General features: G+C 40.9%; 1 protein-coding gene across 1 annotated transcript; it reads left to right on the forward strand.

Annotated features, from left to right (window-relative positions):
* The first annotated feature begins 1,302 nt into the window (after positions 1–1,302).
* sdhaf3 (succinate dehydrogenase complex assembly factor 3) lies at positions 1,303–17,465 on the forward strand. The gene is made up of 2 exons (XM_056398537.1): positions 1,303–1,652; positions 16,675–17,465. Exons 1-2 carry the CDS (start codon positions 1,476–1,478, stop codon positions 16,867–16,869), a joined length of 372 nt encoding a protein of 123 aa, XP_056254512.1. The 5' UTR covers positions 1,303–1,475; the 3' UTR covers positions 16,870–17,465.
* Positions 17,466–17,884: the final 419 nt, after the last annotated feature.

Genomic DNA, 17,884 nt, shown 5'->3' on the forward strand with positions numbered 1-17,884 from the left:
ATTAGTTTTCAGGATTTTAACCCTTTAAATGCCAGTTTGAAGACATGTTGCCTCTTGTTTTATTTAAAAAAACAACACAGAATATGATTGAGGGATGTGACATTGTTTTATACCAGCGTCTTTTATATCAAGACATTTCTCAAAACCAGAATATGATCAGGGTGACTTTTGAACACTGGAAATAAATCATGTACTCATCGCGGCAGTAGCCCCCATGGCACTCAAAATTTCCCTGGAATTTTCTAGTTATTAGTATGTTTTTGAAAACAATGTAGTCTATTTCTATAAATTCAACAAAATGTTTTTCTATTATGATTATTATTAATATAATTATATTATTGTATAATAATCACTTTCCTGCCATAGAAACTGGGAGCAATGCTCATGCTGAAGAAAACTACTGTTGTACCTGACACTGACATTCACATATAAAGAAGTTTGGCAAACTACCTGATAAGATCAATGAAATACAAGCTGATACTTCAACCGAGCAACCTTCCTTTTTGATAATCTTTTAGTAGTCCTTGTATTTTTTTCACCCAGATGGACATTCAGTCATCTTGCCTTAAACCTTCCAGCTAGACACTCTCTCTTTCTCCCTTTCAGTATCAACTCTTGTCTGTGTGTCTGTGATATCATAGCTCACCTGAGAGCCCGACGCTCACCTGTTTGTGTGTCTGTGATATCATAGCTCACCTGAGAGCCCGACGCTCACCTGTTTGTGTGTCTGTGTCGCTCAGGCTTCTGCTGCCAGGATTTCCAGAACAATATGATGTCTAACATTAACAAACAAATCAGTTGGACAAGCGGTGGCTTATTTACCTTATGAATAATAGAACTGTGCTCTTGATCAACTCATAGAAAAAGGGGAGGCAGGTTGTACATAGGCATTTCAAAGAGGACCAGCATCTGGATTGATTACAGAACATTCTTATTTGCTGAGCTCATCTGTTACTTAAACTTTGTTCTTCTTTTAAAAGGACGTGATGTCTCACTTCGCTTTTGGAAGCACATTCACTTCACAAATTATAGAACACTTAACCAATGAAATTTAAATATAATATCAACGAATGGTCAACATTTATCCATTTTGGATTATACACTCACTGTAATGCCAGTATGCATTGAACGTGTAGGCTGCTCTGTAATGTTGAGTCTATGATGAACGAAGGGGACTATTTTCTTCGTAGATACTTATTTAACTACTCTGATGAAAATGCAGAGAATGTAGTTTTTTCTGCCGCGCTACTGCTCCGGTGCAGTAGGTGGCGGTAATGCGGTTCTTAGTTCGTTTGTCACAGAAGAAAGAGAAGGTTAACTTCCGGAATAAACAAGGACATGTGTTGAATAACTATCATTGAGGATATTCTGTCTTTAGCTTCACACACACCGTAATGTCTGTCGCTGTTTTTGAGCAATAGGACACCAGTCATCAGTTTTAAACGTACACTGTTAGAAACTAGAGTTACTACGTAATGGCGGCCTCGGCTCACGTCTCCACGGTCCGCTCGTTGTACAAGAGGATTCTGGTCCTGCACCGGTTCCTGCCTATAGATCTAAGAGCCCTCGGGGACCAGTACGTGAAGGACGAGTTCAGGAGACACAAGAGTGCGTCATCCGAGGAGGTGAAGAGCTTCATGACGGAGTGGCAGGTAAACCAGAAAAAATCTTCATGAACGCACCAACACCTGGCGCTACTTTCACTTAAGAAAGTAGAAAAGTTCAGCTTCATTAGTTTAATCAAAGTGTGTGTATGGAGTAACTCAGGTGGTATTTTGTGGATTTATATTTAACACACGTTTGTGTCAATAGTTTAAATATATAAACAGTGTTGGGTAAGTTACTGTAAAAGCAGAGCTTTGCAAGCTACCAGTTACTTTACACTGGAAGAAGAAGAAAAAGGATCAAATTAAAAATAAGAAAAATAAAAATAGTGCCAACTTGTTCACTGGCCATAACATAAACCAAAAAAGTAAAATACTGTCAGCTTTGCTTTTGTAAACAATAACTGCTTCAGTGTCTCCATGGTGATTCTTCCTCGGGCTGAGACTCTGGAGCTGAATCCATAATGACTGTATGTGAGTTTTGCACATGCACAACACAAAGGTCAAGTGTGTGGTGGTGACAGCCTGACAAATACATTAGCTGACCATATCTGCACAGTGGTCAGGATGAAAGACAGAAGCAATGGTAAAATAAAATAATAAATATTGCCTTTTCTTGGATAGTATTACACTGATTACTGAAAAAAATGTTTGGAAATGATTAAAACGTTACTGACTTGTAAAGAAGTGTTTCCGGCTAAAGTCTACATGAGTCAGGAGTAAAATGTAGGTGGAGAGACACGATACCACTTTATTCATTTGGCCTAAACATAGTCATTATTTAAACAGTGGAGTTGTTCAGTCACTATGTCTGATTCTGAATCATGTGCTAAAACAGTTTGTTCCTACAGTAATGACTGCTGCATCAACAGTGTATGATCTCATTAATCACACAGTGGGAATCAGTCTTAAGTCTATGAGCCTCAGGTGATGGAACTGAACGACATTTCTTCACTTCGGGTCCCTGAATATCAGAAGCGAATGGTGCTTGTTGGTTTAACAGCCGCTAAGAGGAGGATCGCTGTACAGTGGAAGCTCCCACACACTCTGCCGATCAGACAATGGGTTCTGACTTTTCTTGATGTTATCAAAGATCCTCTATACAGAAGATACCGCATTAGAGGCAGCACCAGTGGTATGAAATGGGGCACAGTTCCAGTCTCCAAAGTCTCCCTCCCTCAAGCGAATGCAACTGGCATGAAATGTGACAGTAGCTAATATTAAAATCTATCCCTGTCTAGACTTACCTCTCTGCATCCTTTGGGAAAAGAAAAGACGCATCTGTTTTTCTTGTTATTAAAGCCTGTTGCTGCACGAAGCTCGGGCATTTCTAACACTAACTGATGGATTACTTATCCCTGCCACAAGAATACAGCAGTAGACGATACAACACGGACAAATTTGGGCCTTTTTTGACGATGTTTTTTATCTACTAACGACATCTGATCAGCCCAGTACAAAGTCATGTCAGTTTAATAGGCTAATTATCTGTTTTAGCGGTTGTTAAGCAAAGAAAACAAGTTTTATTTAAGTTTTAAAGTTTAATCCATGGTTTCACACATAAGTAAGTCAATCCAAAAATAACTCTGGTCCATCTAAACATCTCGTTATCGGTTGGCAAATGATGTCGGCAGTTGACAGATCTCGCGAGAGTATGGCACTGAGACAGAGGCAGGTCTCCAATAAAGGTAATTTTCTCCTGATCTGTTCATCTGAAAAATGGAATTTTGATGTCAGAATGTTCTGAAGACGTGTGACTTGTGAAAACTGGGTCCAATACTTAATTTGGCGACTATGTAGCGAAAGAATCTGACAGTCTGTGATCTCCTTCACTTCGCCCATTGGAATGAATATACTCAGACCTGCTGCTGGTCTCCTAGAGGGGCAGGGAGGTGGAGAAACCCATGTGACACAGATACAGGAAATAAACGGAAATGAAGCGTCTCGGCTTCTCTACTGTCTCTGACGTTATTTAGATAAAATAAGATTAGATAAAATAAGATTAGATAGTCCTTTGTTAATCTCGAAGTGGGGAAATTTGCAGCGTTACAGGAACAATGTGGACAGTACAAAATAAATGCTAAATGAAAACATCAAATACTAACAATTAACAAAAGATGAATAGTAGATAAATATAATATAGTATAGCAATATAGTATGCAGAGTTTTTCCTAGGCGAAAATTAGGCGGTGGTGGTACTAAGCCTAAAACGGGGGGGGGGGGGGGGGGGTTGATGTTTTAAATAAATGAACGTCAGTTTTAATACACTCCTAAAGACTTGGTACTCTCGCCTTGACTCCTCTCTCGCGCTCTGATCCTCTCCTCCACCGGCACCTTGCACTTGTGGCTGAAAACCAGGCCTGCTGTCAGTCCTGACACATTAACCGTATCTCCTCAGTAACATGAATTTACTTTTCTCTCCATATTGAAGAACTAAAGATGTCTGTTCTCTGCACTGTTTCACCTGTCCTCATGATTCTCCTCCTCGCGAACTCTCTGTGATTTGACGCATTTCTGAAAAAAAAAACATACACGATTGGATGTAACGTTAATTTAGGGAAACTTTTCAAGAAGCTGGGTGTGCTTGGATATAAACGAGATGTGAAACAAGGTGGCAACTGCTTTGGTTTTAATTGACATTACATTATTCACAGCACTTTGAACGAAAATATGGGGACAAATTGTGTCCTGTATTGATCCAAATCCACCGAGTAGCAAGAAAACAAGTACTAGAATTTTGTCAGGAGGCGGATGCAGCATTTTATTTTCAAATACAGGACGATCCCGTATTATGCGGGACGGGTGGCGACCCTATTCAACTATTTGAAGAGCTGCAAAACCAGGTCGCGTTAGTATTACGATGGATTACAATACAGTGCCACTACATTGCCGTAGTGGCAAACAGCTGCAATTGCAGTTACAAACGTCAAATCCACCGAGTACCGAGAAAGGAAGTACCGCCCATTAAATTTGACAGAGGCGGCCGCTTCCCAATTCTCTACGCAGGAAAAACCTGGTATGTACAATAGATATAAAAAATATGTTGAACTAGAAAATTCCTGGTGAAATTTTTAACGTGCTTGCTTCTTGGTGCACAAGCTGCTAGGTTCATATCAATCAGCTGTCAGATGCTGTTTGGGTGTTTGTGTAATTGCATGTGAGGGAGCACTGCATCGTAGCCAGAGGCTGGATGTGACGGTGGCGTTCACCTCGTAGTACCTGAAAGCATTGCTGTATGTTTTTGTGTGTGTGTGTTGGTAGAAACTAGTTAACCTTTCTACCACAGAGCCTCCAGTAAGCTCTTCTTACCTGTCTGAGACTCTTGGTGGTGAGTCCACATGGTGGAGATGAAACTTTGCATAGAAAATTGGATCACAGGGAGAAAACTACAAGTGAAATCAGAAAGCTTTCTTCACTACTGGTGTCCCAAGACATCAGTAGATTTTTGTTTCTTTCCGAGACAATTTTCAGGGATGGCAACTCTCCCACAGTCCGTGCACTACACACCCATTATAAAATCTGAAACTATCTGGAAATGACATGAAATGTGAACTGTGATTTTGTAAAAACTGTAATAGCTATTAAAATAACAGTTTAATCCAAAAAAGTCTTAAGTCTCTTAACCAGTTTAAAGTTCCAACCATGTCTTCATGTTTAAGTACGGCGAAGCAGTGTGGGTCCAAAGAGGAGTGGGTTTGGCCGTTTTCACGGCATCGCTTCATTCATTTTCTATATTTAATTTTTCACTGTTTATTGCCATTTACATCGCCATGGTTACTCGAATCGCTAAGAAAGTCATGGCACACCATTCCAGATTGAACACGTGTTTTGATAGATAATTTGTCAGGGTTTTCTCAAAGCTGAGGGACGAGTAAGAAGTATGGCAGGTTATAGTAATAATTGCTGTACAACCTGACAGCAGCAGCCTGTTGCTGAAGGAGCTGCTCGGTGCTGTCAGTCCTGCACGGGGTGGGAGATGTTCTCCAACAAGAATGATAGCTTAGCCATCATCCTCCTGTCGCCCAATATCTCCACTGGGAGGAGGGGTCATCCCAGAACAGAGCTGGCCTTCTTGATCAGCCTGTTCGGCCTTTTAATGTCAGCAGTGGAGATGCTGCTGCAGCAGACCACAGCATAGAAGAAGAAAACATTTGACCCACATCAAATCGATCATCCTTGCACATCCAATAGTGCTTCAGTAACTTTTCCACAGCTCATGGAGAGGTTTTTTTTAATTATAATTATAATCTTATTTGGCTTGGTTTAGTTTTGTGGGTGGAGTACTAATGATGGTACAGTATGTACCATCATCGTGTCTATGTTTTGTGTTTGTTAAATGTGTTGAATTTGTTAAAGTGGAAGATAAGAAATCTTATAGGTGTCTCACCTTGTTATAAAACACTAAACACTGCACTAAACACAGATTTTCCTGTCATCAGTAATGTTATCTTTGAGTGTAATATCAGTCCAACACCACATGATGGCGGAGCAGCCTTAGAAAACAGCAAGGGTAACATTAAGAGTCTGATAGAGGTAGATGTCCATAAATTTAACTAATAATTAGAATTGTGTTGTACTGTAAAAGGTCACTGTGTAAATGTTGTAGCTGCTGTTATAATAGTTATTGTTAGGCCAGCGGTACTGTAGAGGTTTTAACCCGGAGGTAGAGGTATTTGTTGTCCTCAGACACTTTCAGACATTTTGACCCTGAGGTAAAGGTGAGGCACATATCTCCAATTCAACTGTTAACAAGACCTGATATTAGTCCAAGCCCCACCTGTCCATTGGAAATTCTTCAGACCACCACATGACTCGAACACTGTACATACAATAGGTAAAACATGGCCGACAGCATTCTGACCAGCTGTGAACAGAGCAAGAAAATCCAACTGGCACAGACTTGAGAGACTGGTGAGCCATCACAGTGAACATCGTGCTTCCTTTACTTTCTTAAGTTTGTTGCATGGTAACATCGTGCATGAACCATCTACATTAGGTATTTACGTTACGTACATTACGTTTTTAGTCGACAAAACTCTGGACGTTTTAGTCAAAACCCAGGATGAACATTTCAGTTAACTTCAGCAAACTTCTTTTTAGCAGTAAGATTTCATCAAACTGATTTTAACAGTCAAAGCTCCATATTGTGTTTTATTTGAAGTGTTGATACATAAGAAAATATATTTGTGGTTTTAAAAACCAAAAACCATCTTGATACTTCTACATTGTTAATATAGAACCTAAACCTGCTTTATAATCAAAGAACCCATGGACATCTACCTTTATACTATATGATTATTAAGTTTAACAAAGATGCAACAGCATTAGCAAATCCACTTGAAATGTGAGTCAGTCAGAAAGTATCCAGACAAAAGAAAATCCTCCACAATCAAAAAGAACCTTGAAATAAATCACCTCACTAATAATGTTCGGTTTTGCTCGGACTGTGGTACAAAGATGCTGATTTTGTCGGCCTCAGTGGTAGTGTTGTACTAGATTATGTTATACAGTAAGTGTTTATAATAGATTGTAAACTACCATTTAAATAGATTTGTGAAAATAATATTTAGACCTAGCTTTGCACACAAAGTAAGCTGAGTAATAGGGATGTTGTCTAATTTCCCTGTTCAAACGTAAGCTCAAATTTAGACCCCTTGATTTGTCTAAAAGAAAGAAAACACTGAGCTAATAATGGCGCCTGCTGGTAAACATTGTCATACTGCTTTGTTAAGTGTGGCTAACATTAGCAGTGCTAACACCAGCACGTCCTCATGCCTGTGCCGAATGTGATTACACATCGCTCTTGTGCAGTGGTTATGTGCCAGTTTCTGACACAGTGTACATACAAACTTGTTTTAATGTTGTAGATCAACATATCAACATGCCACAGTCTTCTGTCTCGCTTCCCACATCGCTCGTATCACATATCAGCATCCAGACTTGCGGACTGCAGCCTCTGTCTCAATCATCTTGCAGCTATGATTCAGATGCCAGAGAAATGCCCGGTGTGTAGGTGTTTGTGTGTACATTTAAGTTCAGTCTCATTAGCAGCAGACTGCTGACCCGCCACTTCCTCGTCATGATACCTGTGTGTGTCAGTTTGTGAGAATAAAAGACCTGATCTAGAGGTGAGATAGAGCCTGGCTGCTGATGGCTGTGTTTGAGTGTGTGTCTCTGGTGTGCCTGATCGTGTGTGTGTGTGTGTGTGTGTGTGTGTGTGTGTGTGTGTGTGTGTGTGTGTGTGTGTGTGTGTGTGTGTGTGTGTGTGTGTGTGTGTGTGTGTGTGTGTGTAATACCATATATCCCTCATTGATATTTGTCCTGTAGTTGTAGCTATCGAATGTGAGTTCTATAACAGATGCACTGAAACATCTGTCTGTTGGTAAATACCATGACTCCTCTCCAGAGGACTAATCAGCTGATTGCAGCACATTAAATGTAAGGGAGTCCCAGTCCAACTATGAATGCAGATCAAACCAATATTTGGAGCCCAGCAAGTTTGTGGTTGTGTGTCAGGACCTCCATAATGTGTCAGAATAATCAGTCTATATACCACTAAAAACTGAAATTTTTCTGGCTTCTCACCTGACAACAGTTGGTCACAGATCTAAACTGAATCTTGGAATTGTAGTTATTTAAACTTTAGTCATTTGCAAATGATCAAAGCAAAACTTAATCAGGTTCAATAAGAGGATTTGATATTGGACTTCTTCAAATTAAAACAAGGCTAGGACTAAACCTAGTATATGTCTGGACCTATGGTCAAATCCTGATTTTATAACTGTGACATCATCTGACAAAATCACAAAAAATACATAAGTGAAAGACAAAGACTGAGCTGTGATTTCAGCTGGATTTACTGTAACATGATCACTCAGAGAAAGTTAGAAGAGACACAATATCTTTCTTATTTAAGTCTCTCACACAGAGCACAGCCTCTGTCTGGATCCACAACAGTTAAGTCTTTAGTTACTTCAACTCCAGAACGTAACAGACTTTTATTAGAGGCAGGTCTTTATATCTAACTCCCTCTGTTTCACATGTAGAGTTTGTCATAGTCATTAGTACAAAGCCTTGTTACCAATGACTTCTCTCTCTCTCTCCCTCTCTCCTGCTCTCTCTGCTCAGTGTGTCTTATGTTTAGTTATTCCTCTGTCTCCTTTAGTACACATAATGAATGTAGTTTATTTGCTGAGATGGAGATGAGGCTCAGTGTATTGGAAGTGTTCGTCCTCTCCCCTGCAGTTACAGAGCAGCCGGGAAACCAGAGCAGCTCAGTAGGCTGCGGATCGGAAATATCATCAGTCAGTCAGTGACATCTGTTGTTATATGGCTGGCCCTGTTGCGGTCCAATCAAAAAGCAGAACCAGAGATATTGTGTTTATTTATTCCAAATATTTTTCTGCCTTGTCAGAACTCTTCTACCCACAATGCAACACCACTGGCAACAGTTTGGTCGATGATCGTCTTTCTGAAGCTCTGTCTACGTCATACATTTATTATAAGCTTTTTAGATCCTTAAACCCTGATTGGGTTAAAGATTGTAGCACAGTCATCACTGATAGCATATACCTTTGCCAATGTCACAATGAAATGAAACAAGGTAGACCGGGTCTAAACCGTGGGCCTACATTAATGAGATGAGGTTTGATGCCTGTAGAGTAAATCATTTACTGTATGTATTTGGATACGCAAGTGTCATTAGAATATACAGAATATTGACAATAAAACATTTCAGCTTTGAAAATAAATAAATCAAATAAACAATATCCAATAATCATACAACTGATGCAGTTGCAGGCCTGATCTTTATAGAGCTTGTTATTGTAGCAATTGTTTATTTAATTACTTCCTTCATAACCTTAACCACCATCTATCTGTCTGTCTGCCTGTCTGTCTGTCTGTCTGTCTATCTGTCTATCTATCTATCTATCTATCATATTTATTTAATTATCTAGCATATTTATTTCATTTTGAATGAAACTGCATTACATGGTTTTAAGAATGTTGGGAACATCATCACACAAACTGAGGCTGGGACAGATGTGAATCACTTTCCCAACAGTCAGTGACAGTGATGAATGTTACCAATGGCTTCTCTCTCTCTCTCTCTCTCTCTCTCTCTCTCTCTCTCTCTCTCTCTCTCTCTCTCTCTCTCTCTCTCTCTCTGTCGCTGTACCTGAAACACTGAGTGAAGTCTGTCTCACCCAAGCAGCACCTCTCCTCTTCTCCAGACCACTGCTGCATAACCTCATCAGAGTCTGTACTGTGATTGAATCACAGATGCTTAACAAGGTTTGTGGTGTTGCCACAGCACCTCACAGTCCTCCCACACACTTCACACACAGCGGCATTGCTTTGCTGAGAACTGAAAAAAGTTCCACACTAGACTAGATTTACAGTCAGCCGTCATCAGTGTCAACTCTCTGTTCAGTGGCTGTGATGCCAGGAATGTTAGTATGTTGATGCGGCTAACTGATTCAGTTATCATGCAAGATAACATAAAATAGCATTACAGTGTTCAAGAACAGAGCGTCAGTAGTTTTTATTAGTAACGTCTAATACTGAGCGTATATCAGCAGGTTCTAGTGTCTGTCCTGAACATTACTGTCTACAGAGCTGGAGCCACAGCGGTGGCTGCCACACACACTGCCTTCTCCAGTCATCTGACCCAACACCACCTGCAGTCATCATCAACAATATCTCTCTACACTGACAACAGACCTGTCTATATCACATACACTGTTTACTGTGTATTTACTGTTATCCTACCGCAGCAGCCCTAAATGAAATGTATGTTTCTGGCACCTTGTCACTCTGCTGCCACTTTTTGGCTGGACCACAACGGAGGGGACTGACTGACTGACTGACAGACTGACTGACTGACTGATCATATTTCCACCACTGGTCAGCCCAGTGCCTCGTCACTGAGTTGGTATTTCTGGTACAAACAGGTTCTATTTCTGGGTGTTTACAGCTGCAGTGTTGTTAACTTATGTTAACTTAGCTCATTGTCTCTGGGTTTAGAGACTTTGTTTCAAACAGACTGGGTATGAACCTGTTTTCTGGAGCGTGTGTGGATGCTGACCAGGGGGATCAGGACTACACTTCATGTTACAGGCAGTCTACTGAGCTGCTCCGGCTTCCCAGCAGCCTCTGATTGGAGCAGTACCGGAGTGCAGTGCCATTACACAGATGGCCACTGGGTTTACTTTCATTAAATCATGTGCTAATGACACCAGGCTCCTACAGAGTATACAATACGTACAATACTACACTAGGGCTGGGACGATTATCCGACGTAATCGACGTTGTCGATTATAAAAATTATTCGACGTGGAATTTTAGTGTCGACGCGTCGTGTAAAACCACACAGGGTAAATGTTCATAGAACAAAACCGGAACTTTCTAATGGGACCGTTTATATCCATCGTCTTTGGTTTACCCGGATACAAGCGCAGCGCACGGACTGGGACAACGCGGTGACGTAATTGAAGTCATTGATACGTGAATGATTTGCGTCTGTGTAATCTATTTGAAAAACACGGCGGCGTCTACCAGCAGCACGACGGAGCGTGTGGAGCAACACGCGGCAAAAAAGCTCGCACACGGTCCTCCAGAGTTTGGGAATACTTTAATCTTGACACCAACAGTGCGGTAGTCTGCAGACTCTGCAAAGTGCATCTGGCATATCACTCTAGCACGACAGTCATGCACGAGCACATAAAGAGGAAACACCCTGGTGCAGCGAGTCAAGATGTTGGACGGGGCAAATTGTTATATTAAATGACTAATTGGAAAATAATAAAAAAGAATCGTTAGATTAGTCGAATAATTGAAAAAATAATCTCTAGATTAATCGTTTAAAGAATAATGGTTTGGGACAGCCCTATACTACACACTAGACACTTGGTATTCTGATGTTTCAGTGGGAGATTACAGCCGCTCATCTGTCGCGTACGTCTTTGCTTCCTCTCTAACTTTATTTTTTAGCAAAAGTTGTGTTTCGTGTGTTACTCTTGAAATGCACTACATTGTAAATGTTGTGTTACATTTGCCGATATAATGTGAGTATTTACGAGATAGAATCAGAAGCTGAAATGGCGTTGGATTGATGTGGTCACATACTCAAGATGCTGTGTGTTCAGGTTGTATCGCTCTGCGTCATCCAGCTTCTTTTCAGTTGTTGAGCTGTCATGTGTCACTGACTGCCACAGCTGTTTCAGAGCAATGAGACCAGCACTATGCCTGGGTAAGAGTGAATTAATAATCAGCACACCCTCCCATTCATTTTCCACCTCAGCCAATCCTGTCGGACCGTCCGTGCGCCTAGGACCTCCTGCTGTGCAATGGGAGGTAAAATAGGCCCAATGTAAGGTATATTGAGTATAAGAGTTAGACCACAGTGACTGTAAATTTGAGTAATTTAATATAATTAATATTCATGTGCTGACATGGGATCAGTACATTTGCAACTCGTCCTCTAGTTCCCAAAATAATCTTTTGTGAGAGTGTGCCAAGTATTTTTTTTTTTTCAGTATGGGGGAGAGCCAATGTTTCCCAGAACAATTAAACAGAGCAGGGGAATGGTAAATCACCCATCTGCAGGTAATTTCCCTAATGAAGTAGATGGTGATTGCTGCTGAAATCCAGAGAGATCTCTTTGTTATTGCAGTAGCTGTGAAGCCACAGGAGAGGAGGCAGATACTTTCATTACACCTCACTATATCAAGTATGCATTGTTTTCAAACCCAGAGTCCATCTGAATTGGTCCCAATCAGGGACTATGGGGCTTTTGTCATAGTTACCCAAACCTCTGGCTGTATTCCAAATGAGAACATTTCTAGGGAAACGTAGCTTCTGTCCAATTGCTGCATCATCTAGCCAAAGCAAAACAACACAAAGCCAAAGCTGTCTGTGATACACTGGTGTAAAAACCACCTTTGGTCTTTGAATGGGTACCTGAGCTGGACTGATGGCCCAGAGCAGACAGAAATTCTCATGGTGAGAGCTTTAATGGTGTTTTGTTCTAATGGACCCTGCGTCCAGGCCTAGAGAATCTATTTCAACTTTGATCCAGAGCTGAAAATACTTCAATGTCATTTCATATTTCAGGAAATAGACACACACCTAATACAACAACACAGTGCATTGGGCAATGTACATTCTAAACATTCTGTTGCATTTTTCTATTTATATAAATGCAACTGTGTCCACTGTGTGAAGCCAGAGACCACGCAACAAGCTCACAATATGTTCCTGTATATCAAGCGTAGAGCCAATGATGGAAATGTCATGAAAAGACAGTGTCCTTGAGTGCTGTGAAAGGCGCTGCCAAATAAAATGTATTATTATTATTATTAAAATCAAATGATGATGGCCATCAAGGGGTACTTCCTGTTTTCAGTAGGTGCCGCGGTGACTATGACTTCATATTATCACACCGATGTCAATGGGAGACTGTCATCAAACGTGAAATTTGGGGCAGATTGAAGAATGGAGTTGAGTTACAGCGACTTCCTGTTTCATGGCAAACCGCGGCCACCTTTCCCTATCAAGTCACTTTTGTAGTTCTTTAGAGCAGAGCAACAGTTCTCTAGTTTTATCTCCATGGGTATTTCCCTTGACTTTCTGGGGCACAGTCTTAATTTCAGTTCAAAACTGTTGGGGATCACGAGTCTTTTCTTTAATACTATCATCAGCCCTTCTCTCAAATTTAGTTTTTTACATCCTCTCTGCTGTTCTTAAGTCTGCAAATCTCGAATTCAGTGTTGTTTTTGAGGTTTTTCTTAAACCCTTATAGCTGTTAAACTTTCTCTCATCGCATTTTTTCAATTCTGTACACAAACAATATCTATCCCACAGACCGGGTCCTGCCTCAGAGGCAGTGGGGAGCCAGGCTCAGTGCACTGTGAGTGGGAACAGGGGAGGCATCACACCAACGAAACACCCATCAGCAGTTTGACCTTCTGACCCATGAGCACTCAGCCGTCATAACTACATTATCACGAGTACTCAGTATTAATTACTACATTATTACATGAGTACTCAGTAGTTATTATGACATCATCACATGAGTGCTCAGTAGTTATTATGACATCATCACATGAGTGCTCAGTGGTCATTACAACATCATCACATGAGTACTCAGTAGTTATTACGACATCATCACATGAGTAGTCAGTAGTTATTACGACATCATCACATGAGTACTCAGTAGTTATTATGACATCATCACATGAGTACTCAATGGTCATTACAACATTATTACATGAGTACTCGGTAGTTATTATGACATCATCACATGAGTGTTCAGTGGTCATTACAACATTATCACATGAGTACTCAGTAGTTATTACGACATCATCACATGAGTGCTCAGTAGATATTACCACATTATTACATGAGTACTCGGTGGTCATGGGTCAGACCACTCCCATTTGAACTCTGCACCCACCTTTGAACTCGGCCTCATGTTGATCTCAGCTACACACCTGTAGCGTTTTGTGACTGTATCTTGCAGGTTGTGATGCTGTTGTTATGGCGACAAAGTCTGTCCACAGACCCACAGATATATAAACATAAAGTACTCAAAACTGCCTGTTTTCTATTGTGCCGTACTGACACACACAAGAGAGAAGAACACACACATTTAATCACCTAAAATTTTCCAGTAGGTCTTTGGAAGGAAAAGTAAAATGTACGAGCACAAGTGTAATGAACTATCGGAGTATTCCTTTGAGCTGTAACCTCCCACTTCAGGGAGGAAATTTCTCCCTTGGCAAATGTTCAACATAATTACATTATGTGCAGGAAAAAGCCTCTTAGATAAAAGGCTTGTTATTGCTTACAGTGGGAGCGTTCCAAAAACACAAGATGCTTTTGTGAATGGGGAAACCAGACAGTGACTGCGTGCTCTTTGCTCAGATGATGAATGACTTCTCAGAAGTCAAACACATGGAGGTGGCCGTGGATCTGCTCAGGATGATTCATACACACCACTGACAGCTTTGGCACGTCACACATGGCCTGAGACTAACTGGACAGTTCATGCTGTTGGAGGAAGAAATCGATTTCATTGATCCTGAGTGGTATCAGTGTTGTAACTTAACAGCATAATGTTGATTTTACAATACAGTAAATATTACACTTTAATTTTTCAATTCAAGGACTAGTTGTACCATTGGAGATGAGAGTGATAGAGAGGAACACAGAGCCAATGCAGTCACGTTGCTTTCATTCTAACAGCATCCGTCTGGTCTTAAAGGAACACATGGAGTAAAAAGCTAAAGATCATTATTAGGTCTTTGACTTTTATCCTCCAAACAGCTTTTATTCACCCAGTTGATTGCTGAAATCGGGGAACATGGTGACGTGATTACAAAGCTTTCCCATGGAGCGAGGGATTATTAGGGATTATTCCCGGTATGCTCACTTTGGATTTTACTTTAAATAAAGTGGTTTTGTTAATCAGGTTAACTGTTTGTGCATTTACGTGTTTCCTGCTCAGTGTTTTGTTCCCACCGTTCCCCGCCGTTATTTTGAGATTACAATAATAACCGATCGTAACGATGGGCAAAAAAAAGTTTCAATGAAGTTCTATTTATATATTTTTATAAAGTTTTTCAGGGCAGCATCTATTTTTTTTCAGCGAGTGATGGGCTCCTATGTGGAAAAAAATGGGAATAATTGTGGCTGTTTCACATTAGAGATTTCTGTCTGTGCTGGTTTCTGAACTCTTCTCATTGGCTTGAAGTAGATGCAGCTCTGTTAGATAAAAGTGATGTCACATACTCCAGTGAACCAATCAGGATTTAGAACTATTTGAATCAGAGTCTCGTAACATTTGGTTTGATAGTGTTTGACATTTTTGATGAAGAAAATTTGTTTTTCAATAGTAAGCTGTTAATAAAGAATATGAATATTTCATGCTTAAGAAAAATATTAAAGTCAGTTTTTCAGGCTTTGGTGTAGATTTCTTTGCCACAGCAAAACACTGCTGAAAACTCCCAGTTAATGTCGTGTCCTGGATCAGGACAAGTTCAACAGCAAGTTGCATCAGTTTGAGACTTTACCTGCCACCACGCCATCCAAGTAGTGAATGTAGTTTTGACCGGCTGAATTTCTCAGATTTGTCTGAGCTTCCAGTTCTGCTGGAGTGACCTACGTCAGTGGAGTAAGGCTGATGTCCGTCTGAAACGATAAGGTTTTTTTATGCCAGTGACAGTCAGGGTCGGAGGCAGTGTGTTCAAATTTGGCACAAACATTCACTTGGACTCAAGATGGAACTTATGACCTCACTAAATATATTTTTTGCCATAACTCACAAATTCATACAGTAATTATGACACAATTCAAATCAAATGTCTATAAAGATGAAATGAAGTAAGGACATTTTCTATCCAAAAGGTCAAAGGTCAACTTCACTGTGACATCATAATGCTCTGTGAAAACGCTATTGCTGTAACTCAAGAAGGAGAGACTGTGACCATATTTACTCGGCGGGTTGGTGGAGGGATACCGCAGTGAGGTGGTGATTCTAGTTGTATGTTTTTTATAGACAGCAAATGCCATGAAGAGACAAAAACCAACGATGTGTTAGTCCGTCCTGACTTCCCTGATGTCTGTGTGGCTCTCAGACCCCAGCCCATTCCTTCATACTGAACCTTTAAAACACATACAGTTTATACCAGTCCTTTTGAGTAATTTCCTAAAATAGCTGGACATTGTAGTTTTTAACAAACACAACTCAAACAGGAGGAGACAGAACATTTGTCGGAACTATTTTCAGCGGTGGATTAATCCACATTTGGTGCTGTAGTGTTCGGGGCAGCAGGACGGTGTGTGTGTGTGTGTGTGTGTGTGTGTGTGTGTGTGTGTGTGTGTGTGTAGCTCAGAGGAATACGATACATCAGGTTTTGATACACACACAGAGAACTATGCAATGCCAGTCTATTTTGAACTAAAAGTTGTTCAGTGAATCTGAAAGTGGTGATGGGCTGGAAGACCAAGTGCTAAATGCTGCTGCTGTTCTTGTCTTTGTGCTCCCACCTCCCCCCCACCCCCACAGCTATACAAGGACACCCTGCAGACTCAGGTACTGGATTCGGCGGGGAGGCAGCTCAGCTCAGCCAAGTTTGGAGCTGAACTGTCAGAGAGGAAACTCAGTGACTTCCAGGAAGAGCAGATCGGCCAACTGTACGAACTCATGTTGGAGTCCACCAAACCCAACAGACAGTTTGACATCCAGGAGGATGGCAAGTGAGGCCGCCGGCCTCCCACATCAAATAACACAAGGCGCTGTTATTCAGGCCACTGATATTTACCTCTGAGTGCTCCAGATGAAGAGTGCTACTCAAAGCCAGTAGAGGCTTTTAAGAACATTTGACTGTATTAAAGTGCTGTGTAATATCTCTGTGTTCCTGTGCTTGTCTCTCTTACTGTTTTAATAAGAGTTAGCTCGTCGTGCTCCTCCGCCGGTGCATTAAGATGGCGCTAATTACTTCTTTTGTCAACTTTTTCTTCATATGAATACATTTGTGAGCTCATGGTTGTGAGGGAGAGGCACTGCATCAGCCTCAGGGGTGATGTCGCCATTGTTGGGGTGAAGCCCTAATGTGGGAATATGAACACTTGAATCCACACAAAAGCCACAAGCTATGTGTTGAGGGGGAGAGACGGGGGGTGTTAGGGCTGTTATAAAAGTCAACTCATGGTTGTTGATGTGCCATTTCCCTCCCACAGACTTCAAACACCCCATTCATTTCCCCACAATTAAACAGTAATCAGTCATGCAACTTACAAATGTATTAATTGTGACCGAGAGTCCTGCATCTGTTCAAAGTAAAAGGCTGCTTTGAACCCCTGCGTCCTGTTGATGTTGTTTTTGTTGTGCTTGGGAATACCTAACATCTGCCAGTCTTTATAAGGCCTGACAGCCACAGGAGCCAGTGATGTCTTCTCTCAAAATTCAAATTTCAGTTTTTCTTCTCCACTTTTTTACATCGGTTCTGTTTGTTAACAGCTGGATAATGGGATGCTTTTCTTTGTTGCAGTTATGTTTTGTAATTAAAACTGACAAGACACATTCAGTCATCCATTTCACCTACTAAAGCCTCTTTCAGACGCGCCCCTCGGTCGACTTTACATGTCTGACTCATTGTCTGAATTAGTGCTGAAACAGCGCCACTCACATGACGTCCGACCAGGTGACATCTTTAAAAAGTCTGAGTTGAATGACATCATAGAGAGCATAACAGTCCGGTGTAGTATCAACTCAG

Source organism: Seriola aureovittata, chromosome 16, assembly GCF_021018895.1.
Source record: "Seriola aureovittata isolate HTS-2021-v1 ecotype China chromosome 16, ASM2101889v1, whole genome shotgun sequence".
NCBI lineage: Eukaryota > Metazoa > Chordata > Actinopteri > Carangiformes > Carangidae > Seriola > Seriola aureovittata.